The sequence below is a fragment of the Ictalurus furcatus genome, chromosome 20 (assembly GCF_023375685.1).
Source record: "Ictalurus furcatus strain D&B chromosome 20, Billie_1.0, whole genome shotgun sequence".
In the NCBI taxonomy this organism is placed as follows: domain Eukaryota; kingdom Metazoa; phylum Chordata; class Actinopteri; order Siluriformes; family Ictaluridae; genus Ictalurus; species Ictalurus furcatus.
Window position 1 is genome coordinate 20469527 of NC_071274.1, and position 25647 is coordinate 20495173.

General features: G+C 43.7%; 1 protein-coding gene across 1 annotated transcript in view; it reads left to right on the forward strand.

The window, feature by feature from the left end:
• Positions 1-2009: 2009 nt before the first annotated feature.
• The window catches only part of hecw1b (HECT, C2 and WW domain containing E3 ubiquitin protein ligase 1b), a 35620-nt gene continuing 11982 nt past the window's right edge, over positions 2010-25647 (forward strand). Inside the window, exons 1-9 of the mRNA XM_053651824.1 lie at positions 2010-2252; positions 11954-12284; positions 12667-12774; positions 16065-16159; positions 17010-17085; positions 17465-17634; positions 23140-23282; positions 24090-24190; positions 24298-25620. Of these exons, the coding sequence (XP_053507799.1) occupies positions 2223-2252; positions 11954-12284; positions 12667-12774; positions 16065-16159; positions 17010-17085; positions 17465-17634; positions 23140-23282; positions 24090-24190; positions 24298-25620 (2377 nt within the window). The 5' untranslated portion in view covers positions 2010-2222. The remainder of the gene's footprint in view (positions 2253-11953; positions 12285-12666; positions 12775-16064; positions 16160-17009; positions 17086-17464; positions 17635-23139; positions 23283-24089; positions 24191-24297; positions 25621-25647) is intronic.

Consider the following 25647-nt stretch of genomic DNA (forward strand, 5'->3'; position numbering starts at 1 on the left):
ATATATAAAATAATTGTTGCTGAGATGAATTCACACAGTTTAAACGGTTAATACGTGTATAATTTCAAAAACATGTGACATATGGTTGAATTCAGAGGCGATGAGGAGATCTGAGGAGATGTCCTGAAATCTGTGGTACCTAGCTTTCTAGTTTTTAGTCCAAGGTCTTAAAGTGTTAATTAGATATTAGACATAATGGTAGGATTGTAAATGAAACGCGGTTAATTATACCTACAGATGGCGCTGTTTAGCAGCTTTTTTTGCCCCCTGTGAGGGTCTGTTTTGAATTAATGAATTGTTTTTCTCGACTTGAAAATATCTTTCGTGACATTTCTAACATTTAGGCTATGAACAAAACCGCACACATCCATCCTAAATAAGGTAAATATCTAATAAGGTAAATAGCCTCTTTTCTTAGTATATTTAGTTTAATGGTGGGAAATTCTGGAGTGATTTTTCCTGTTTCAGAGATAGAGGACAGTTTGGTTACACGGTTTTGACCATAACCCTCATCGAAAATGTCGAACTATAGCAGCTGTATGAGTTTAAAGGCAGACTAAACAGCTTTTTCGACCTTAATATTCAGCTTGGACATGTGTTACTGACTGCTTGTGTCACCCACCACAGACCTGTTTACGCGCGCGCTGGTGGGTGGTGTCATCATGGTTGCCAGATTGGTGTGGTAGTTTCACCCCCCATTGGTATTGGTGTGAAAATGGCACAGCCACTAAGGTTTGACATACGTTTGCTATTTTAGCTGAACAAAATAACTGCTTTTTTATTTAAAAAACAAAACAAAACAAAAAAACCCCCAACCCAATCTGCCTCCAGTCAGGGAGACACGTGGTGATGTGGGTAGGGTTGCTCAGTTCGGTCCTGAACTCCTGTGTGGAGTTCCATTCCAAGTGTCAGTGTGGGTTTTCTCTGCAATCTCACGTTTCCAGAGATGGTGGATTAAGATGTTGGACTACTGATCAGAAGGTTGTGCACTGCCAAGTTGTCCCTGCTGTCACCTTGAGCAAGGCGACTGCTAAGTTGTATAAATGACATACATATAAGTCACTCTAGATCAGGGTGTATGCATGGCGCCCTGTGATGTGGTGTCCCATTCAGCGTGTATCCTCACATCCCACCTAGTGTTCCTTGGAACAGGCTCTGAATCGAAGGCGACTCTTATTAGTGGTGGGAAATGGTGGCTTGGTGGTTAAGGCTCTGGGTTACTGATCGAAAGAGTGGGGGTTCAAGCCCCAGCACTGCCAAGCTGTCACTGCCCTTGAGCAAGGAAGGCCTTGCTTAACCCTCAGGGGCTCTGACCCCAACTTCCTGACATGCTGGGGTATGAGAAGAAAATAATGTCACTGTTCTTTAATGTATATGCGATCAATGAAGACTCGTTATCATTATCATTACAATTAACCTCACAGCTCCATCGGACTCTGTGTGACTCTGTATGGCATTTCCAATATTCTCCCAGCGTCTGTCAGGTTCTCGGATTTCCAGACACGATGGAAATCTAATCTGACTCTAAACTGCCAATGGGTGTGAAAGTATGTTTGCATGGTGTCCATGGATGGACTGGTGCCCCATTCGGGACGTGTTCTCACCTCACATCTAGTGTTTTCGAGAAAGCAGATGAATGAGTGTAATTTGTAAATGCACGGTTCTAGATAAAAGGTACTTACTTATTGCCTTACTTACATCCATAAGGAAAAGTGTAGTTTAGTACCCTGGTCCTTGGGGCATCCCCTGTCCTTGTGTGCTCCTAACTAATTATTAGCCTTTTCGGCGTCAAAATGAGTGTTATACAGCAGGAAAACATTAGAATGTGCACAATAAGGGGTAGTCAAGAAACAGGGTTGCGAACCTGTTTAGAAACTTAGAACAGTCGGCCATGAGAACATTAAAATAACCATGAAAAAACACTTCATAGAGTCCGCTTGGCATGGAGGTCTGGTTGAGGGAAAAGAGGTTAGACGGTGAAATCTGGCAACCCGGGTCTTGGCGTAGAGGCGGGCACAGCGGTGGAGAGAATGACACGAACATCCATTGGTGGCGGAGCGCCTGGTACCCAGGAAACAAGGAGAGGAGAATGTAGCATCTTTCCATCAGCATATTAGCACAGGAGGCTAGCGCGATGCAGAAGCGGGGCGCTTTTGTGGGATGTGTGAGAGTTTAACGGAGTAACATGGCCTCCAGAGACTGAGGAGCTCTGGTTTCGGAGCATGATTCACCGCCAGGTGATACTGACTCAGGTGAGTGAACGGAGAGCCTTAGAACTCACTTAAACTGCATACTTGCGTACTAGGAATTAGTAGGGATGAAAAATGCCTAATATTAAGGACCTATTATGGATGCGTCCTAATCTAGCCTTCATGGCTACTCCCTTACTAAGTAGTAGGCTGTGTCAGTACATTACGCGCTTAGGTACCCTACTATTTTGGCATGCTACATAGTAGAGTAGTAGCCTGTCTTTGTTTACTGCGTTTTTCCATAATAACTCAAACTGTATGTCCTTAACCGCGCCCTATCCACTATATAGTGCACTATTTATTTATTTTTTAGACTATCCAGGGCACTCATGAAATCCCACAATGCACTGCAAAAGGTTCGGGACCAAAATGATGCACTCGAGTATGCACAGAATACCCATAATGCACCTGTATGTTTGTATGGAACAGGAAAAAAAAAAAAGTATCCTAAAGGTTCTTCAGTAGGTGTCTCTGTGGGAACCTGAAAATAGAGCGCCTGAAAAGGTTCGGTTTGTTTCTTTGTGGGAACCCAAACAACAGACGATCCTAAAGGGTTCTTTGGTGTGTTCTTCTAGGGGATCCAAAAGAGTTCTTAGATTTGTTATTATTGAGGAAACCTACAGCGGAGCATCCTAAAGGGTTCTTCAGTTTGTCCCTCTGAAGGAACCCTGAAACAGAACATTCTAAAGGTGTTCTCTCTTTTTTTGTCCCTTTGTGGGAACCCAACATTGGAGCATCCTAAAGGGCCCTTTGGTGTGTTCCTCTAGGGGAACCCAACAACAGAGCATCCTAAAGGGTCCTTTGGTGTGTTCTTGTGGGGGAACCCAACAACAGAGTGTCTTAAAAGGGCCCTTTGGTGTGTTCTTATTGGGGAACCCAACAACAGAGCATCCTAAAAGGTTCTTTGGTGTGTTCTTCTAGGGGAACCCAACAACAGAGGATCCTAAAGAGTTCTTAGGTTTGTTCTTCTAGGGGAACCCAACAATAGGGCATCCTAAATGGTTCTTGGGTTTGTTCTTCTAGGGAAAACTAACAACTGAGCATTCCTAACGCGTTCTCCAGCTTGTCCCTTTGTGGGAATGTGACAACAGAATATTACTAAAGGGTTCTTCGGTTTGTTTCGTCACCGAGGGGGAACCTCACAACAGAGAGTTTCCTTTTCAAAAAAGGTTCTAAACAGAAGCTAAAACATTTAGAAAGCTAACCATCCCAAGAACCCATTGAGAAACGGTTTTTCCTAACGGTATAGGACACCGTTTTTTTTACATGGTTTCAAACATCGTTTCGATTTTTTCCCCCAGAATTCCCAGTCGGTTACTATAGCGACCAGAGACACATGGCTGATTTCTAGCCTTAAGGTCTCAGCATCCCAGTCCTCGAGTCGACTGTGCTTTTGTGTGTGCGTGAGTGTGTGTGTGTGTGTGTGTGTGTGTGTGTGTGTGTGTGATACACTTTTTGCTTATCCCTGAACCTCTTTAAACCTCGTTTTCTACTTCTAATCACATCTGTGTTTGTTTTCCGCGTAATTTGTACATTATATTCATGTTTCATAGCTTGTATAACCCCGTACACTGATGTACTTGGTGACAGTGAAACCCAGGAGCAGTGAAGCATGTAATTTGATCTCTTTGTGTTGACCCGGAGCTGGTATTGAGCATGATCGGTAATACCCATTGACATCCATATCATGATTGCTTGATGGCTCTTAAATAGATAACAACAAAAATGTAATAAGGCTGCCATTTGTGTTCTCCGGTATTGTAAGGTGCTAAACAATGGCTGGGAATTGAGGAATCCTGATGATGATGATGATGATGATGTAGTATGATGATGATGTCATGCTTTTAGTCAATCATCTGTGAAATCAGTGCCTAGATCTACGTTGTGGGCAGTGTGACAGTATTTAATAGGTTATTTGAGCGTAAGCTAATGTGCATTTAGGCACCAGATCAAGCCAGATCAGGATTAAATGAATAGCAGTGTGTGTTTAGGAGCCATTTAAAATCAGGCCAGGCCCAGTAATGACCCTTCTTGCAGGTTCATGAATTTTCAAATCGAAGTGTTATGAACTATGGAAAAGAAGGAGGAAAGAAAAGGAAAAAAGCAACAGATCACTTTGTCCGTTTGGGTCTATATTTAACTCATTGATTTTTAAAGGGAATGGTATCATTTGCCCATGCTGTACATCCACGTCATTTACATTGACATTTACGGCATTTGGCAGACGCCCTTATCCTTATACTGAGCGATTGACGGTTAAGGGCCTTGCCCAAGGGCCCAACAGTGGTTGCTTAGCAGTGCTGGGACTTGAACTCCTTGGAGAACTGAAGTTTATTCTCAAGTCCTATTCCCATTGTTTCACCGAACAATTGTGTGACGTCTATAGCTACAGAACATCGCACTTTTTAATCCGTTTATACGTACATTTATTATTGTGTCCCATTTAATATTATTATACGGCTACTTTGTAACCGTTATAAACAGTCTAACCTTAACCCTCGCTAGTTTCTCTAGTTCGAGGTGAAACTACAAAGCGCTACGAAGTCCTGAAGACTTTCCTGTGGAGGAAAAACTTTACTTCTGACAGAAAAACCAACACCTTCTGACCAATCAGAATCGAGAATTTTACAGCGCGACACATTGTGAAGTGAATAATGATTTTTACAAGGCTTTTTGTGTGTGTGTGTGTGTGTGTGTGTAGTCTCTGAAACACTTTTGGGAAATAATAAGAATGATAATTGAAATGAATATTTAGCATTTGAATGTAGATCCGTGTTGTCCCTGAAAGGTCACATGACCAGATGAGTGAACTGTCTCATTGATCGGGCAATTAGTGACTTTACAAGTCAATATTAGTTAAAATGTCACATCCATAACACTGTAATTACCCTACTGTATTGCCCTGATCCATGATGAAGTACGCATACTAGAGTGTTTTCCCCAATCTTGTGTGCCGTATATAGCAAAAGCAAAGATGGATCGATATCCAGAGGTCATTCCTAATCGTCCGGCTGCACCTGGGTGCCGGTATTTGTTGACGAGGAGAGTTGGGTTAACATCGATTCCGCCGCGAACCCTGCATGCAGACCAGGGTCGGTGACGTGTAGGGCCTTCGGATGCTCTGCGTATTGATCCTGCTCTAATTTCGGCACAGAGGGAGCGAGAGGGAGGCGACGGCGGGGGAGGAACAGAGCCTTGTTTGCTCGCAGACCGTTGCACTTCCTGTTAAAATAACCACCTGCCCACATACCAACCCAGGGTTCAGATACGGCAGGCGGAGGAAGAACGTCGTTAGGGAATATGGATTGTACGATCAAATCCGATTTACTATATCCAAGAATGCTACATAAAAAAGCGTTGAGAGTCTCATACAGCTAAGCACTTTATTAAGTACTAAGCACCACAGTGCTGCTGAATTTTCGATCGCTGGCGCCTGACGGGCTGGTTTGAGTATTTCAGAAACTGCCGATCTCCCGGGATTTTCACACATGACAGTCTTTAGACTTAGCGTTTACACAGGACGGTGCGAAAAACAAAAAACACCAGAGGGTCTGCAGGCTGAAACACACACGACAGAATTTCACCACGTGAAGGGATTTCCCAGGCCGGCACACATATTACAATGGGGCGCAGCTGCACTAAAGCTCTGGAAAGCTGCTATGATAGAGATGTGGTTGTCGGATACACGAAGTATGTGTGTGTGTGTGTGTGTGTGTGAGAGAGAAGAGCGATGTGTAACATGCTGCTGCATTTTATAGGTCAGAGAGAGACGCCCAGCCGTTCTGTCCACACACACTTTAAATATGCATGGAGTCATGGAGTCACACAGGGAATGCGAGACGCTGACGAGAGCAGGGCGCTGCGCTTTTCAATCAAATAAAGACTGGGAAAGAAACGGAGGGCGAGAGAAAGAGTGATGACATAAGAGATAACGGATAGAGAGAGAGAGAGAGTGTGTGGATTAGGTGACCTGAGGGCACATGGATTGACACTCTGCAGCTCACCAGCTTCTAGAAACCAATCAGGATCCACACCTCGTTCCACCTATGTATCAGTTGATCAGGTAGTAGGTGCGTCTGCTGCCCGGCCATGCTGGAGCTACGAGAGTTAGATTGGACACCACTCGACTTTAGAGTCTGACTGATATTAATATAGACCACTTGAGCCTTTTTATATCCTGAGGAAAAAAAGAGAGTTTGAAGGCCTGCAGTCTCACTAAGATTCCTTAATACCCCACTGATGAACTCCCAGCAGGCCGTCCGCCAGCTCCCTTCACCCTGTGTGTCTGTACGTAATGTAATGAACCCTTGTGACAGGAAACTTGCGATGGGAGTGTGTTAAGTGAGGCTTCACGCAGTCTGCTTCTGGATGCCGAATGATCGTAATTAATTTATCAGGGCCTGGCGTAATCGTGAGGCGCGCTTAAAGCCTCTATTACCCGTGTACATACAAACCGCCCACAGTTGATTACAGCATGGTACAGCTTAATGCGGGAAATCACGATCTGGAACTGGAAGAGGGGTATAAAAAAAAATAAAAAAATTGCGTCCACTTGTCCTCGGAGCATGAAGCGTCACTGCAAATCAGTTTACTGCAGTGTTTCTAACCGATCAGCTTTATCGTATAATTTCCTTAACATTTCTTCTATCCTTAAGGGAGTGGTGTCTTCCAGGATGACCCCGCCCCATCCACAGGGCACGAGGGTTCACTGAAAGGTTTGATGAGAATGAAAATGGTGGAAATTATACACGAAGGCCTTCACACTCACCATACTCCAACCCCGTCACACACCTGTGGGAGATTTCGGAGCGGCGTATGAGTTAACGCTCTCGACGACCATCATCAAAACACCAACTGTCTTTTGGAAGAACGATATTCAGCTCTCCAGGACAATTCAAGAGACTTGTGGAATCTGTTGAGAGGCATATTTGAAAGCTATTCAGGCAGGTTTTCCTCCATGTCGAAAACTAATTGCACTCTTAATCTTAAGATCTGTTTGTGCCACCTTTAGAAGCAATAACTGCAACCGAACGCTTCCGATAACCGGAGATCAGTCTTTCACGGCGCTGTGGTGGAATTTTGGCCCGCCCTTCTTTGCAGAACTGCTTTAGTTCAGCCGCACTGGAGGGTTTTTGAGCATGAACTGCCCATTTAAGGTCCTGCCACAGCGTCTCAATTGGTTCAAGTCAGGACTACGCTACTCCACGACTTTCATTTAGCTTTTTCTGAGCCGTTCAACGGTGGATTTACTCCTATGCTTTGGATCGTTGTCTTGCTGAATAATCCAGTTCTGCTTGAGTTTCAATTTACAGACTGAAGACCAGACATTCTCCTTTAGGAGTTTCTTGTAGAGAGCAGAATTCATGTTTCCCTCCATTACTGCAAGTTGCCCAGGCCCTGAAGTAGCAAAGCATCCCCACACCATCACACTTCCTCCACCATGCTCGACTGTAGGTATGCTGCTCTTTTTGTGGAATTCGGTGTTTGGTTTACGGCAGATTTAACAGGACAGCCCTCTTCCAAACAGTTCCTTTTTCGACTCATCAGTCCACAGAACGTTCTCCTAAAAGGTTTGAGGATCATCAAGGTGTGTTTTGGTAAAATTCAGACGAGCCTTAATGTTCTTCTGGGTTAGCAGTGGTTTTCGCCTCACCACTCTTCTATGGATGCCATTTTTGGTATTGGATCTATTTTTTTTTTGCTTCAATAAATAACATTATCATATAAAAACTGTATTTTGTATTTACTCGGGTTGTCTTTGTTTTTGCCTTTTTAGATTTTGTCTTTGGGTCTAGTATTTTTTTGGTCAGATGTGATCAAGAACTACTTACTTTCAGGCAATTTGACCGGCAGGGCCGCTGACCAATCACAGACCTGTAGCACATTTCCTATATATCCTACTCTGAAAACTCAACCTGTTCAAACCTGTTTTATTTTCTTGCAGAAACGAGTGTATTGGACATTGCAGCCTTAAAGATTCTAAAGCTTGTGTCCACAAAAAAATATATAAAAGATAATCAATAACCCGTAGCGCGGAGCATCTAAGACTAAACAGAGATAAATCATGTTATTTTGTTGGATAAATGAAGTCAGGCCAGGCCGACCCAGTAGTGGACCTCTTGTTAGTCCGTGATGATCTGAAATGCGATTACTCTGAGCGAGCGTACGTTAAGTTGATGTTCAGAGTCTGATCTCTGCAGCTAACCGGATCGGTGTATACAAGTACACTATGATGAAGATTCAGTGTATTGATGGAGGCAAGAATTCTGTAAAATCCTCTCTACGACTACAACATTATTTTTTGCTGGATTGAATATGCTTATAGTTAACACGTACCTGTCCTAATTTTATTCATCATAACCGTCCTCTGACTGCTTTTGGTCAAATACAGTATACTAATCAGTATTACTGATATAAATATTGTTTCTTCGTCACACACAGGCTCTGCAGCTCTCAGTCAGACTGTAACCCATGACATGTGTGTGTTAGACATCCCGCTGGTAGTGTTGCTGACTCTGAGCAGTGTTATGGCCACTGCTATAACCCCCACCTCACCTCATCCTCTGCCTGCTGCTCGCTGCAATGTGTCACCTTCGAAAGTCTCTACAGTGTCCCGGTGTTGACAAACCGAAGTAGCGTCTGTTAAAAAAGCTCAACGGTACTGACCACCCACTTCTCCGGCTGACAACCGAACATGTTTCCCCACTCGACCCGCTTCCACAATCTCCAGTGTGAACAATTATATTTTAGAGAATTTGTAATGACCATACTGTACAATCTAGTTAAACATATTTGAAACATTCAGACATTGGCTAAACATCTGCCGAAAAGCTGTTAAAATTGCTAGTTAAGAGCTGTACTGTATATCACTTAAATATAAATAGCTAGCTTCTCAAAATAATATATTACATACAACGTGCCGACTAGCACTACACCAAGTAGCTATACCAGACAAGTACGAATAAGGCAACTCAAAATGGCGGCTGTATCACGTAAATCCTGCCCCCCAGTAAAAACAGCCAATCACCTTGCGGATTAGGCGTTACCAGGCCTGTTACGTGTTACATGTGGCCTGTCATATTCTTATCCGGATATAGCCATTTTAACTCTAAGAACCATTTGAAATCCATGTTTTAAAGGTCATTTTGTCAAATAAATAGGTCTCTGTCCATCCAAGTAGATTTTTAGCTTGGTTTTGCATGGCGGGTTGCCAAGATGGCTGCCGAATGGGACTTTACTGGCTAAACATGCATAGATAAACACCTTGCTAGTTCGGTAGTTGGCTAGCTGCTATTAGGCTATGAATTAAATGGGTCGCTTTAGGATTATGGGTAGTCCAGGACAAGTCTATTTTTTTTCCTCTTCTTCTGTACCAAATCTGTTCTCTTGTAACATGAATGGAAGTTGATCGATATGCTGAAATTTAAATTTGAATGGAATGAAAGGTCTCAGGATTTGTTATCGGACGCGTATCCGGACGCATGCACAACGCAACACAGTATTGAGCGTGGTGAGCGCCGTAAAGTGTGACGTGTACACAGATTGGCCCGAAGCCTGGAGTACGACAGTCCCATCAGTGCAGGTCAAGATCTCAGCCTGTGTGCTCCATCCCTCTTTCTTTCACATTACTTCTCCTTCCTCACACTACAACTGCAGACTGGCAATTGACATTTTGGTAATAGCATGGCGTTAGCCCTGGCAGGCAGACCCCCACGTGTTATTTCACAGGGAGCCGGGAGCATGGAAGGAATTGGTATTTTAATATGGAATGGTCAAATGGTATTAACCTGATATGATGATCTCATTAGCCTTATTGTAAAAATCGCATTCGTGTCGTTTAGAGTGTGACGGCTAGCGAGCCAGATTGATTTAGTCCTTTGTGAACGTGAGGAGACATCCTGAATGGCGATTTCGAGTCTTTTTAGGATTTCAAGGACCAATTAAAAGCACTTGGAGAACCTTTAATCGAAAGAGCGTGCTCTCTTTAAGACAGTATTTTTTTTTTAGCGCTTTGTAAAGTGGTAGAGGATTGGCAAGGACTTGCTTCATGTTGAGTCATCACTGTAAACCCCTACGCATATTCATTCTGCAGGCTACACAATGAAAAGATGTGTCTTCCTCTTCCTGTTCTTCTTCTTCTGCTTCTTCTTCTTCTTCTCCTCTGAGCCAGAAACAAGGACGAGAGGATGCCAGGCGCAACCGAAAATGACTAATAATACGTGCTAATGTGCGATTGCGCTGTGGGAATGCAATCCTGCTACTTAGCGTCTCCTGTCATCCATTGATTTTTTTTTTTTTTCTCCCCCCTCTGCGTTAGCATTGCTAGGCGAAATATTCCTTTAAAAAAAACGTGTATCGAATCGGCAGCACGAGACAAAGAATCTAAACCACAGAAGGAGAAGAAGACGGTTTAGTCAGAGCATCCAGACGGAGCAGATGAAGACAAGAAGACGAGAAGAGAAATAGTCTGACATAGCCAAGAGAGCGCTCGAGGCTCAGATACAGAGCAAGCAGTTTACACCACACAATACAGAGCCGTGCAGACAGAAAGGCAGGCTGTGGCACACACACACACACACGGAATCTGAAAGCTGCTTCATCAGACGGATGAAAAGATCTCCAGAAGTGTGTAGATTGAAAGAGGGTGTGTTTTAGTGGATGCTCGATGCAGCACAAAGCGGAGACTGGTCCTTCATCCACAACCCCCGCCCTCCTCCCTTTACTATCTATCCTTTGTGTTATGTCTGACTGTAATAAAGCAGCACTCTTCTCCAGAGAGGATTTGCACGATTTCCTTCGCCCCCTTTTTAAACGTGTTCATCTCTCCATGACCGAAAAAAGAGTTCCATCCCAAAAACGGGAGCTAATCACAATCCGAGCAAATTTCCATAAAAATTGTTTCCATAAAAAAAAAAGATTACTGTAAATTCTGAAATCAAATCTAGGTATTTTTTTTTTTAAAACGGCAGACTTTCTCATAAAGCGGCTTCACAGAAATCTGGATGTAGATTTAGATCCATCATGAACAAGCCAGAGACAGCAGTGGTGAGGTAAAAAAAAAAAAAAATAATGAAATCTAAAGAAGAACCAGACTCGTCTTCTGAGTAACACCATTTCCAGGAACCGCAGGGATATTGCGCGTATTAGAATAATGTGGACCTGTAATAGCTCTATTAGTTTGACATAGTCTCAGGTGGACAACGTGAGAAATGACAAATCACAGAAATAGGAAGAGCACAATCAGTGTTCTCATCTTAAGAAAAATCTCCAAAGCCATTTCCGGAGACGTGAATAATGTAGTGCTTTGCGGTCGTTTCATTTCTATGCCATATTTCTATTGTCAGAATACTTTAGCCTGAGTCAATAGGATCATAGGATTTTTATCTGTAATATAGTCCTGGTCCTATCTTCATTCCTGTCCAACACAAAACAGGTGAACACAATAAGGCAACAGATGAATGTCAGGAAAGGGGCGGAGACAGGATCATACCACAATGCAGAGATGGAAGCCGTGACACTTGGCTACCCTTCCTCTTTTTTAATTTTTCTAACCTTCCTGTTTCAAATCGACTACTTCCTGGTAGACTGGTTTCACTTCCTATGGTAAATAGAAGCCGTTTATGCCAGCAGTGCTAAATCTATTGTACTACCCTATATGTAACATATCCATCTCTTACCACCTCCTCTATCTCTTCCCTTATTAGAATTTATACCAGAACCGCTTTCTCGGGCTGGCGGCCATGGCCTCGCCGTCTCGCTCGTCCCAGGCCCGGCGCCGGAGCAAAGACCCTATCCGGCACAGCTTCAACCCGGAGCACTTCCCAAGCGTGGACTTCCAGAACGGCGAGCCCGAACAGCTGGCAGCCGCCATACCGCGTTCCACCAGCGATACGGACCTGGTGACATCACACTGCCGCTCTACACTGACCACCAGTACCTCCCACTACGCCATCAGCCAGTCGCCGGACATCACACTCACATGGGACATCAAGGAGGAGGTGGACGCCGGAGACTGGATCGGAATGTATCTCATCGGTGAGTGATCAGAAATCGGGAGGTGTGAGGAAAGCAGTCTGGATCTGGCTGTCTATAAGAAACAGTAAATCTGTTCCCGCTCTCTCTCTCTCGTATATAGCTCTGTAAATCGCTTTAATCCCTCACTCTTCTATCACACTGTCTCACTGTTTCTTTGGGCCCGTGTGAGCTACTGAGATTGGATTGAATCCGATACAAACATGAATCCATTAATCATTTGTTGTCACATTTCTAGCCAACACAGACTTGCAGCAACTGGCTGTGTTATAAATAAAAACGAATTGTTTGCTGAAGAAAAAAAAAAAAGTGCTTGGAATTGGGGACCTACATCATCATTGTGTTTCCCTCCGAGAGGGTGTACAGATTCTTTTCTCTTTCTCAGATGAGGTGCTGTCAGAGAACTTTCTGGACTATAAGAACCGCGGGGTGAATGGCTCTCACAAAGGCCAGATCGTGTGGAAGATTGAAGCCAATTCCTACTTTGTTGAGCGTAAGTGCATTATCTTACACACACACATGCACACAGTATATATTGTACGATAGGCCTATTATAGAGGCCTACTTTTGAGTCTTACTTCGACGACATTGCACAATCGCCATAACCTGCACAACTTGGAGCCTTATTGCGTTTGGATCAGCATATTTTATCCTACAATCTCCACAATCAAATAATCCACATGCAGTCAGCGAATCAGAGCCTCCAGCAGGCCTGAGTAAGGATGATAAGGGTTTGATCTCGATTGTGCTATTACCCAAGCGTAAAGACTGCATGACGTCACTATGTTCTACATAGCTGCCATGGAAACAAACACACCATGTCCACTGACACAGTTTGCTCTGAGCAGTCGACTCTGAGTACCGAGCGCTGTAATACACTCGAGCGAGACTGGCTTTTTTTAACGCCCTGTCTCGCAGCTGGGGTCCACATTTGGTTGCATACTCACACACAATCCCCTTTGTGGCGCAGTGCAATACCTCATTAGATGCGCCTTTGTGTACTGAGAGCGGTTCTGAGCAGGAGTGCTTCGAGGACCATAGACAGAAACATTGGTGTTTCTTTATGTACTGAACTATATGGACATCTTCAATTAGAAAGAAAAAAGCTGTTGAAATTCATTCATTCAGCCACAGTAACCATTTATCCTGGTGGTTAGATCCTAAGTCTATCCTAGGAACACTGGACATGAGGCGGGAATACAACTTGGATTCATATATGTACATGAATGAGCTAAAGGGACAGAATTTCTGAGGGAATACCAAGCAAACTTTAGCTACTAATCGACTATATATATATATATATATATATAAAAAAAAAAAACCTACAACCTATCAGGATTTCTGAGATTTTTTTTTGTGAGCCATGTTAATGTTTGCCATTTTCTAATGCTACCCAGCTAACATGATTAACTTAATAAATTTGAATAACTTTTAAAATGATATTGCTGGCTATCTGGCCTATAAACGTACTTGACTGGATTTCTGAGTGAATCTATAAGTCATATTTATTAACTTTTACTACAGTTGCTAGCTCTAACTAGCTGGCTAACTTGTCAGGATTTCTGAGAGTATTTCTAAATGTCTTTACAAGCTAGCAAATAAGCTAACCTCACAGGATATTTGAGAAAGACTTTCCTCTTTTATAATTTCCACTGCTAATGCTGACCAACTAGCTAACCTAAGTTAACCTGACAGGATTTTCCATAATCCTTACTTCTAATGCTAGATGACTATTTAAAGTCATATTCAAAAAATGTTCCGAATTTTCCAGCTAGCTGCTGGCTAACGCTGACAGGATTTCTGAGAGTATTTCTAAATGTCTTGACAAGCTAGCAAATAAGCTAACCTCACAGGATATTTGAGAAAGACTTTCCTCTTCTATAATTTCCATTGCTAATGCTGACCAACTAGCTAACCTAAGTTAACCTGACAGGATTTCTGAGAGGATTTTCCATAATCCTTACTTCTAATGCTAGCTGACTATTTAAAGTCATATTCAGAAAATGTTCCGAATTTTCCAGCTAGCTGCTGGCTAACAAAAGCTGCCAGGATGTCTGAGAGGACTGTCAAGTCGTTAAGAAAAAAAAATGCTGGTCTTCCAATGATCTAGACTTCTAATGATACTTAGATAGCTAACGTGAGAATTCCTGACAGGATTTCCGAGAGGATTTTAAGTCATATTTTTGCATGTTCACTATTTAATTAAAGTACGTTTACAGGATCTTCATTGGCAATACTAGCCAACCAGCTAAAATAAAAAAATAAACAAACACAGCAACAACAACACCTTGACAAGATTTCTCAAATAATTTTAAATCCATATTCATAAAGATTCACACTTTACCCTAGCTAGCTATCGAATCCAAACCAACTTGACAGGATTTCTGAGAGGAATTGTAAGTTATATTCATAAATATTTAAAAAAAAAAAAATTCACTCTTTAATACCAGTCAGCTAAAATGAGCTAGCTTGGCAGGATATCTAATACATTTGAAGGGCTCAAAGACTTGTCTGCAGTCTACGGAGAGATGATTACGTACATTTCACGTCTGTGTCTGTGGTTCTTTATCTCAGTAATGCATAGTGTACATTCATTTCTGTTGAATTCTCTTGAATAAATAATAACCACCAGTAATAATGGTGGTTGCAGCTTAGCTGGGGTATGCTAGCATCAGTATGACTCTGCAGAAAAGGAGGCCGTCACAGCAGCTGTTTCGGTGCTACGACAGTGATTTATCACCCCCATATGGCATGTTGCAGGGAGAGCGCAAAGCCCTCTGTCTGTTGTAACACACTGCTGTATTACTGCTACATTAGAGACTAAGAGGTTGGCCGATGACTGTGTTGAGCTGGAGGGGAAACACTCTGTGAAAGTCCTGTATCTCCTCCACAGCTCTGTTTTCCTCATATAAAGTGGGGTTTACAGAAAGAGAGAGAGTCGTTACTGACCGCACGCCCTCTGCCTTTGTCCTATAAATCAGCCGTGTTGCTAACAGGAAATGCTGTTGCTGGCAGTCTTCAGCAGTGCAGGATTAATGAAGCTGTAAAGTAATCTATTTGAAGGTGTGTGTGTGTGTGCGTCAACATGGAGGCTAATTTTAGCCATGACACTCAGCACTTAATCCATACCAAACGCTGACCCTCGGCCGAACTCGTCAGCGTTTTCGACGAACGTGTTTAAAAAACAAAACAAAAAAAAAAAACAAGAATTCTGCTGGTCTGATTTGTTTAGGCCATTTTAATGCGAAAGTAAAAAGCCGTAGGGTGTTATTAAAAAAAAAATCTCAAAAGGGACCGTCTGTCATCAAAAGAACCTGTTACACACTTGACTGGCAGCTCTGATGATGTCTGTGCTGCTGTGATTACTTTACATAAGTGGTAGCTTTTTTATTTATTTATTTCTTTTTATATCACAGTGCTTCTGAAACTGTTGGAGGCTAGTAGATGTTTAAGAGGGTAATGCTTTGCTATAAAGTCCACATGTAAGCATATATTAATATGTAAGTAATGCTTTTATAACGTTTCTAATCAGGACATAATGAAGCATATGCTGTACATTAACGGCCAAGTGAGTCATATCTGAACAGCCATTAATAATGGTAGTAGTTAAGTGATAACCATCATGATAATGCATTCTGTTATCGTATTAATTAGGAAGCTGAGGTCAGAGCACAGGGTCAGGTATGATACAGCATGATGACTATCACAGAACCTTAACCACTGCACAATCGCCGCGCTAAAAAAAGTAGGTGGTCAATTTGAACCTCTTCCTCTTTTACTCAGCCGAGACGAAGATCTGCTTTAAGTACTACCACGGGGTGAGCGGCGCCTTGAGGGCAACGACACCCAGTGTGACCGTGAGGAACCCTTCAGCGCCGGTGAGTGTGTGTGTGTGTGTGTGTGTGTGTGTGTGTGTGTGTGTGTGTGCACTGTGACCCAACTTTCACCCTGTAACTTTTACATTGCACTACAATGTTTGCAGTACATCATCATCATCATCATCATCATCGAGTAACACTGCAGAACGATTTTTATTACTGAACTCATAAAAATGATTAAAAAAAAATTTCACAAAAAATGTATTTTTTTAAATTTTCGCAATGGCTGCTTTAATCAGTTTCATCGTCTCCTCTTGAGTGAGGATTAGGCCTCGGGCTTGCATACGCACGGATCATCTTGAGTCTATTAATATAAGCTCAACTTCAGGCAGCCTGTTTATCATTTCTGATCTCACACACATTAGACTCGGATCCTACCTAATCATCACAAAGAATTACAGAAGAGTACTTGTGTATCGGTCCTTCTGAGAATAGACGATGCCCAGATTGATATGTAATCAAGGATTCGATGTATAGGAAGTGCATTAAGAGCTTTTTTATTTATTTGACGGGATAAAATCATTGTCTTGCATGAACCTAGAAACTAAAAGCAAGACAGGATGTTGTTGGTTAAGTAGTGTGTGTATTTTCTGGGTTTGGTATGAGTGTAAAACTGATCTCACTTTATTGTGGCTTTAACTTCAGCTTCTGCAGAATGTGTGTGTGTGTGTGTGTGCATATGTGCCAGCATGTGGTAGCGGTTGGTGAGGGGGTTTAGGTGAGGTGTGGGGATCTTTTCTCTCTGAAGAGCTCACACTCTCTCTCTCTCTCTCTCTCTCTCTCTCTCTCTCTCTCTCTCTCTCCCCCCCCTCACCCACTCTTCGTTTCTGTCTCACCCTCCCTCGCTCAGGTGTTCAAGCCGGTTGCCGTGGACGACGTGCCTCAGAGTCAGGGCAGGCGAAGACTCATCAGCTTCTCTCTGTCAGGTAGAGTACGCACCGCCCCAAGCACGTTACCATAGCAACTGCCACGAGCGCGCTTTCCAATTAGGAGAGAGTAATTAGCTTAGATAAATTTTCAGTCCGACCTCTATTTTTAGTGACTCCTGAGGGACGCTTGTTATCGATCGCCACTGCAATCTTTCACTTACAAATCCTAACATGCCACGGCTTCCCTCCGGAGAGGGGCGACGTAAACACGCTCACATAAACGCTTGGAGCGACGAGCCGAGCACTGAGCCAGCAGACGAGGGCTTTTAAAACTCTTCAGCTTTCTTTACCTTGGGCATTTAATTTGCTGGACTTCTGAGTGAAGCTCGTTTCCTCTTAGTATTTCGTGTGTGTGTGTGTGTGTGTGTGTGTTCAGATTTCCAGGCGACAGGCTTAAAGAAGGGTATGTTCTTCAACCCGGACCCCTACCTGAAGATCGCCATCCACCCGGGCAAACACAGCATCTTCCCTGCTTTACCACACCACGGCCAGGAGAAAAGATCAGGCATCGTCTGCAACACCGTCAACCCCGTGTGGCAGAGAGAGGTGGGGAGATATGACCATACATATGCACAAACACGGACACACATGCACGTACGCTAACCATCCACTTCAGTTAATGTTTCACATTGGATTCAATCTTGTCAGCCAAGAACTGGAATCCTTTGCTATCATGGGCACAGACTCACAAATCAGCAGTTTCTGAAATACTCAAACCGGCCCGTCTGGTACCAACAACAGTCACAGACATCTTCATTCTGATGTTTGATGTGAAGATTAACCGAAGCTCTTGACCTGTATCCGCGTGATTATTTTGCATTGCGCCACTGCCACATGATTGGCTGATTAGATAACGGCATGAACGTGCAGGCGTTCCTAATAAAGTGGATGGTAAAAGTGTATGCTCCTACGTGTTACACCTGGACTTCTAAAAGCCTCTCATGTCCTTCTCTGAGATCCGAGCACGCTGTTGTAGTGTTTTAATGTCGCCCTTCCCTGACTGTCCTCCAAATGAAAATATAGGAGTGTATTTAATAATCATGATTTGCAAATCTCATGCTACGGGTTTTACAAGCGAGTCTGCTGTGTGCATCTGTTTACCAAACCCAAATCGAAATACAGTAAATGAAGATTCTGATTGGTCAGAAGATCTGATAGTACAGCCCCGATTCCAGAAACGCTGGGACGCTGTGTAAAATGTAAATAAGAACAGAATGCAATGGTTTGCACATCTTATAAACCCACATCGAATCACACTTACTTTTCCAGGCTTTTGTTGCCCCCGTCCCGTCTTTTTTGAGACGTGTTGCGTCCATCAAATTCAAAATGACCTTTTTTTTTTTTCTTCTTGAAACGGTACATTTCCTCAGTTGAAACATTTGATATGTTTTCTATGTTCGACTGTGAATAACATACGGGCTTATGAGATTTTACACAGCGTCCCAACTGTTTTGGAAGCGGGGTTGTAGTTCCGGCTACAACTCAGATGACAGGTTTATATTAATGTGCTCAGTGTAACACGTATCACCTTCAAGATAGAGAAAAGAAACGAGAGGCTGATGAGGAAAGGACTGTTTATAGCTGCAATAGCGTAAGCGGTAACAGGAGCTAGCTTGTTTCGCGGACGTTCCACATCACCGACCGTAAACTATACACCGATCGGCCATAACATTAAAGCCACCTGCGTAATATTGTGTATCGGGTTCCCTTTTGTGCCGCCAAAACAGCTCTGACCCGTCAAGGCATGGACTCCGCAAGACCTCTGAAGGAGTGCTGTGGTATCTGGCACCAAGACGTTAGCAGCAGATCCTTTAAGTCCTCTAAGTTGTGAGGTGGGGCCTCCATGGATTGGACTTGTTTGTCCAGCACATCCCACAGACGCTCGATCAGATTGAGATCTGGGGAGTTTGGAGGCCGAGTCAACACCTTGAACTCTTTGTCATGTTCCTCAAACCGTTCCTGAACAGTTTGTGCAGTGTCTCAGGGCGCATTATCGTGTTGAAGGAGGCCAGTGCTATTAGGGAATAACGTTGCCATGAAGGGGTGTTCTCGATCTTCAACAATGTTTAAGCAGGTGGTACGTGTCAAAGTAACATCCACATGAATGCCAGGACCCAAGGTTTCCCAGCAGAACATTTCCCATAATATAATGTGAGAAGATTTTAGGATCTTGAAGGAACTGTTCAGGGAATTTGAGTGTTCATGAATATTTTTGGCAATAATAGTAATCATATTGTGTTTAATAGCGTTGCTTGTAGTTTGCAAGGGAAATACTTAAGGTTTTTTTTTTACGAGCCTGATTTCTCTGGCAACCCGGAGAGCATAATTGGCCCTGTTCTGTGAGTGGGAAGGATGGCGTTTTTGTTTTTTTCCATCTTCTGTGTGTATCTGAGAGACTCTAACCAGGCATCTGTTCGCTGTTGTCCAAAGGGAAAATAAGTCAGTGTGCAAGATATACAGTACAGAGGGGACTGTGCGAAAGGGGAAATCACTTCCTTTTATTCTTTCTGGAGGGGTAAAGAATGACGGACGGCTGGTGTTTTATGATGTGGAGTAACCACTTGCCTCCGAGTGCGTTCAGCTGTCCAGTGTTGTTGTATGAGGAGCGGTTTGAAAGGATGCCATTACATATCGCAGAGGAAGCGACCCTCCTTTTCAGACGGGGGAGTCTCAGAGAGTCGGACTAAATTTGTCGAGAAAACTGGCTAAAGATTGCCAGTCAGAACCCCGTACACGGTTCCTCAGAGAGCACTCGGACAACACGGATACGCCTTTGTTGGTTGGAAGGATGGCTCTGGTTAGGTCTTCTCCAGCTGGATAAATGATCGGCAGCTTTCAGTCAGAGCTTTAGATGAGAGGGATTCATCACGTGAGTGATTGAAGCACCCGGCGCTGAGAGCCAGCCCTGTGGGGGAGGAGGGAAAGTAGGTCGACGTGTAGAGATGTGGAAAATAGGGAAGATTGGTAGAGAGGAGTGAGGCGAGGGTTCAAAAGGGGGTGGGAGGAATCATCTCCTTTTCATCTTTCAGTGAAGGGAAAACGATTGAGGCGGCTTATTGCCGTTTGCCTTGGAGAATGACCTCACCCACGGCTCGCGGTCTCTCCAGCTGTGGCTTTTCTTCTTTCCCCCCACCACCCTCGCAGTTAAACACACAAACACATGCATACTTACACACTCTATGTACAAGTATAAAGATCTACTTAGTGCCCATGCCCGTAAATACTCTAGCAACCAAGAACGATCATGATGTTCTCTGATATCTTTTTGATGCCGTTAAATGCTGGTTAAGAGTTCTAACATGGCGTCTTCTCCGTAAAGACCCCCTAAGGAAGACAGAGATGACAGAGGCATGCTGGGTAGTGTAGTCCGCATTCCATCAGAGACTTTATGCCAGAGGCCTCGGGTCTTAATTTTTTCGCCTTCGCCTGTGCATACGGGCTGCAGTAGTGCTTTGTCATTTCCTTCTCGCTTCTTAGCGTCTAACCTCCTCCCTCAGAGAAGACCAGCGATGGAAGGGTAAAGGAACTGACACCAAAATCGACACCATCTCCCGATCAACATCACTTACTGATCTTTGTCACTGGGTTTAAAACGTACACCTAAATTACACAATGATGGGAAAAAACCCATCAAAATTCTCATCAGTTAGAACATTATTAATTATTACACCTAGACGTTCTAACCCAGGGGATATAAATATGAGAATAAATAAATTGGAAAGCCCATGACTGATTCGAACGAGCAAGCATAAGTGTGGAGTATGTGCGGTGCCGGAGATGCTGTGCGAGGGTTAAAAGTGCTCTCTCTTCTCTTCTTTCATCTCCTGTTTCACAATCTGTGCAGTTCTGCCATTCCCATAGACCCACCGCTTCCTGTGCCGATGCATCACAACCGTGGCAGCTAGGGATTAGATAGGACCTTGCCTGCAGACACACACACACACACACTCTCACACAAAAACAGAAGACTTGTTGGCGTCATGCATGAACAGCGTAGACACACAGGCTTTTTTTTTTTAATGATCTGGGAGAAATCACAGCACACAGAGACACAAAAGCAAAAGGCACTCGTCCAGTCTCCTTGTTATATTCTCAGTGTTTTCAATAATGGATACCCCCCCCCTCCATCTTTCTTCCCCCAGAGCTCTTATTTCTGCTCTTGTTATTAGGAGCATGCCGCACATTTGTTCTGTTTCGCCGATTCCCCTTCTAGCTCGCGTCCCTCTGTCTGAGATCAACCCAAGAAATCGTACTCCTGCTGAGAGAGAGAGAAATTGGCCATATGCCAGTGCGCTGTTACAAATGGAGCAAACCATCAAAAATAGGCAAATATAAAAAAATTTTAAAAAGCACTCCTGCTGATGGAAGGCTTTCGGCGATCAGAGGTGTTCTGAACTTTCGGCGTATTCCACGTCGAGACATCGTGCCGAGAGGGAGCAGATAGCCGGCCGAGAGGCTCGTATGCACCAGGAAGTGGCATTGTAATTATTATTAATTTTAAAGGAGCCATGTACAATTTTTTTGGTTCCCTCTGCTGGCTATGAGGCAAATTGTAACCATAATAATAATAAGAAGAATAAGAAGAATAAAGTGATTGCCGTAGCTTTCCCCTTCCCAGAGCCAAACCAACCCTCCTTTCTGAAACAGTTAGTTCCTTGTCAGTTGCCTTTAAGGAAAAATGGACCAGAGTTGAGCTGCTCTGTTCTGTAAAAGGTTGGCGCTCATTTCTGGGTCAGAAAAACGTGAGTAATATCTCGCTGCAGACCTACGGCAGCAAATGCACAGCACCTCTTTGTCACCTAAAATACACCCACCTTACCTGCTATATTAACTGTTAGCTAGTTAACTGTTCAGTTAATGTTCTGTTCATGTTAGCAAACCAATCGTAGCAAAGTTAGCTAGTGGTTAATGTTAATTAGCTATCTAAAAGATGTTAGGTTAGTTAGCTAGATGGCTATCTTTATCTGTAGAGCAACATTTATGTATCAGATACAGTCTTAAAACCCATTTCAGTATCTTGATTGTACTATTTCTTAGGGGTAGCTGTTGCATTTAGCATTGCTGTCACTGCAGGTGTATTTAATCCAAGTTTTCAAAGGTTTATTGTATTGTGAGTCTAATTTCTCTCAGGGTATTGTGAAGATGGTTGTAACAAATGTTTAGAAAAGTGCTATACAAATATGGATTACTATTACTACTACTACTGCTGCTGCTACTAGCTAACTAACATTAACCAAAACATCTTGCAGTTGACTAACATTAGCTAAGTTAGCTAGCATGCTAAAGTGTTGTTGAGGTATATGTACCTTGTTTTGACTGAATAAATACAGTATACCGTATGTATTGTAAATTTATAAACTCCAACAAGCATTTGTTGAGGTAACTAGCATTAACGTTAGCTGTATGCGTGCTAACTCAGTGTGACCAAATTCCAGTTGTTTTCTTTTCATATCTGTTGTGTGGCAGGTAGTTCTAATGATGCTTGGGGAAGTTAATTTTAGACATGTGGAACTTTTTATGGTCCTAATTGTGCTTAATGGTGTGTTGAAAGCTCTTTGGTTTTGGTAATTGGTAGTGGATGACAATGGCATTTTGCAAGTTGTGCAACTTCATATTTCTCCCCCAGGGAAACAGGGCATGAATAACAATTTGTTTGAATTTATTTGAAATGTTCCTCAGGGGTGTCAGTAATTTCACCACATGTATAACTTGAGAGAAAACACTATTATTTAAAAAAAAAAAGAAAGAAAGAACGAAAGAAAAAGAGTTAGATAGAGCTATAAAAAAGCAGTATTTCGACTAGTTTTTTCCCCCTAAGGTATCTGAAATTATACAATTATTATATATATTTATACATATATCATATACTGTAGTATAGAAAAATAAATTATTACAAACTGCATTTTTATATAGGCTTCTTCTGTTCTTTGAATTTGAGTTGATTTTACTGTGATAAGCACTAAATTGGACCTGATTTTATCTCTTCTCACTTCCTCTCTCTCTCTCTCTCCCTCTCCCTCTCTCTCTCTCTCTCTCTCTCTCTCACAACAGAGGTTTAATTTTGTGTCTTTACCCACGGACGTGCTGGAGATTGAGGTAAAGGATAAATTTGCCAAGAGCAGACCCATTATAAAGCGCTTCCTGGGCAAACTGTCCATGCCGGTGCAGAGATTACTGGAGAAGCATGCTATCGGGTAAGTTCTGCACATACTGGTCAGGAAGAATTCATAATCTGTGTCTTTGCCCTCGAACAATTTTGTCGCCTGACATGGAGTTGCCTATATATGGCTTGATGTTGTTTTTGAATGAATATGCATTTAAGTTAAGCTAAGCAGTGACTGAATCGTAAATTCTACCAAGACAAGACCCGGTTTCATCTTTATACCATTTTCATCTCGTCTACATATACCGTGGATTGACAACAATCTGAACCTTGCTGCCAGTCCATCAGGCTCGGTATTGACAAGAACTTAGAATTGGCCAAAGAAAAATAATTAAATGCTTCTTGGTTTGTTGCTATTTTTGGCCCAGGGTTCCAAATGGAGTTCATTCATTCATCTTCGGTAACGCTTGGTCCTGGTCAGGGTCTTGAGGAGGAACGGGATGCCATTGCAGAGCACACTGACACCTCCACTATTTATATCCACCTACTGGCATGTTTTTAGGGAGTGGAAGGAAACTAAAGAACCCAGAGGGAACCCACATGGGGAGAGCATGCATATCTCCACACAGGCAGTAACCTGAGCTCGTTCTCGAACTGGGGACCCTGGAGCTTTGAGGTGGAGACGCTATTTGTTGCTGTCCAGATGTAGTAAAACCCTAAATGTCTTAAATGTGGGTGCTTACCGCTGCGTTATTTTTGTCCCCTCAACCATATTTGACTCAGAATCATGTGCTGTCTGCAAAATTCTTATAGAAAGTACATCAAGGTGACCGGCGTCCTAAAGATATCCCATCTTTATCTTCATAAACAGAATTTCTTGTTTATTCTCTGTCCACAGTGACCGAGTGGTCAGCTACACTTTGGGTCGAAGGTTGCCAACGGAGCATGTCAGCGGTCAGCTGCAGTTCCGATTTGAGATCACTTCCTCCATTCATCCAGGTTTGTCCTAATTGACTTCATCATCGCAATTACGCTCAATAGGCAGGGATTGTTTATCTGGATTTCTGATACTCTGAGCTGATGTTGGTGTTCTCTTCATCCTCTAGATGATGAGGACATGTCCCTCAGCACAGAGCTCGAGTGTACCACAGTGCCTGAGGAACCCGAGCAGCATGAGCCAGGGGAAGTGGAGGCAGGAGAACATCCAGCTCCAGTCCAAGCCGAGGACACCATGAGCCTGGATCTGGTTGCTCCTGATCTGCCTCTGGATGGGGACACGTCTTCAGTAGAAGTTCCCATGGATGTAGAGACCTTAGAGGCAGACCTGGGAAGGACAGAGATCCAGGAAACGGAGGAGACCGGGGGGGTCCCGGAGGCAGAATCTGTACCCGGAGAGAGCAGTGAGCAAGAGGTGGAAGCCCTGGAAGCTGAGCAAAATCGAGGGAGTCAGGTAGAGGTCCTGACGTCTGAGCAAGACAGAGGGAGTGAACAGGAAGTGGCAGCTCTGGAGCAGATGGAGCAAGGAGAGACAGGAGTAGAAGGACAAGGATACAGTCAAGAGACAAATCATGTAGAAGCAGCTGATATAGAAACTATGGAAAGTACAGCTGCGGCCCCTGCTGTAGTGGCGGAAGAAATGGAGAATGCAACGGGAGGATTTGAACCTCAACCTGTCTCCCCTGAGGATCGTGCTCAAGCAGAGGATGAGGATCAGGAAGAAGAGGAAGTTTGCTCACTCCGGATGCGTGGTACAGCAAAGAGAAAAAATCGTCCGTGCTCACTACCCGTGTGTGAGCTGGAGACGGTAATCGCCTCGACGTGCGAGGAACCCGAGACGCCGCGCTCGCACTACATCCGTCTCCATCACCTTCTCCACAGCCTTCCCTCTAACCAATCAGAAAGCTCTAAAACAGAAGAAGAAGAAGAAGAGGAGGAAGAGGAGGAGCAAGATGAAGACGGTGCAGCCCCAGAGCCGCTGACTCCCAATGGCCCACGCCGTTCCCTTCCTCGCAGCCGCTCGCACCAGCGCCTCTCCGAACTCGTGCAGATATTAGACGGAGAGGGCCAAGCACTAGGGTCCGATGATCAGGTCAGAGACCAAAGGTCGCCAGGTGAGAGCGAGGGTGAGGCTGACCTTAGCCCGGTGCCGTGCTGTAGTCACATGGTGGCGAGGGGTGCAGGCGCGATGCGTGCAGCGTCTTTCGACAGCGCGCGATGCACCAAGAGCAGCGTGTTCTCCTCACAGGAAGACGAGGACGACATGGACGGGCTCGATGGCATCTTGGACTTAGAGGTGGAGCCTTGTCAGGGATTGCGGACTCGGACGAGGGACGGAACAAGGTGGGAGGAAGTGCCTGACACTCATGTGCAAAGTCCACATGGTATCGTGGGTAATGGAGAGTCCCCAGGAGCTGGGACAAGCAACAGGAGTGAGTTTGAGCGATTCTGACATACGC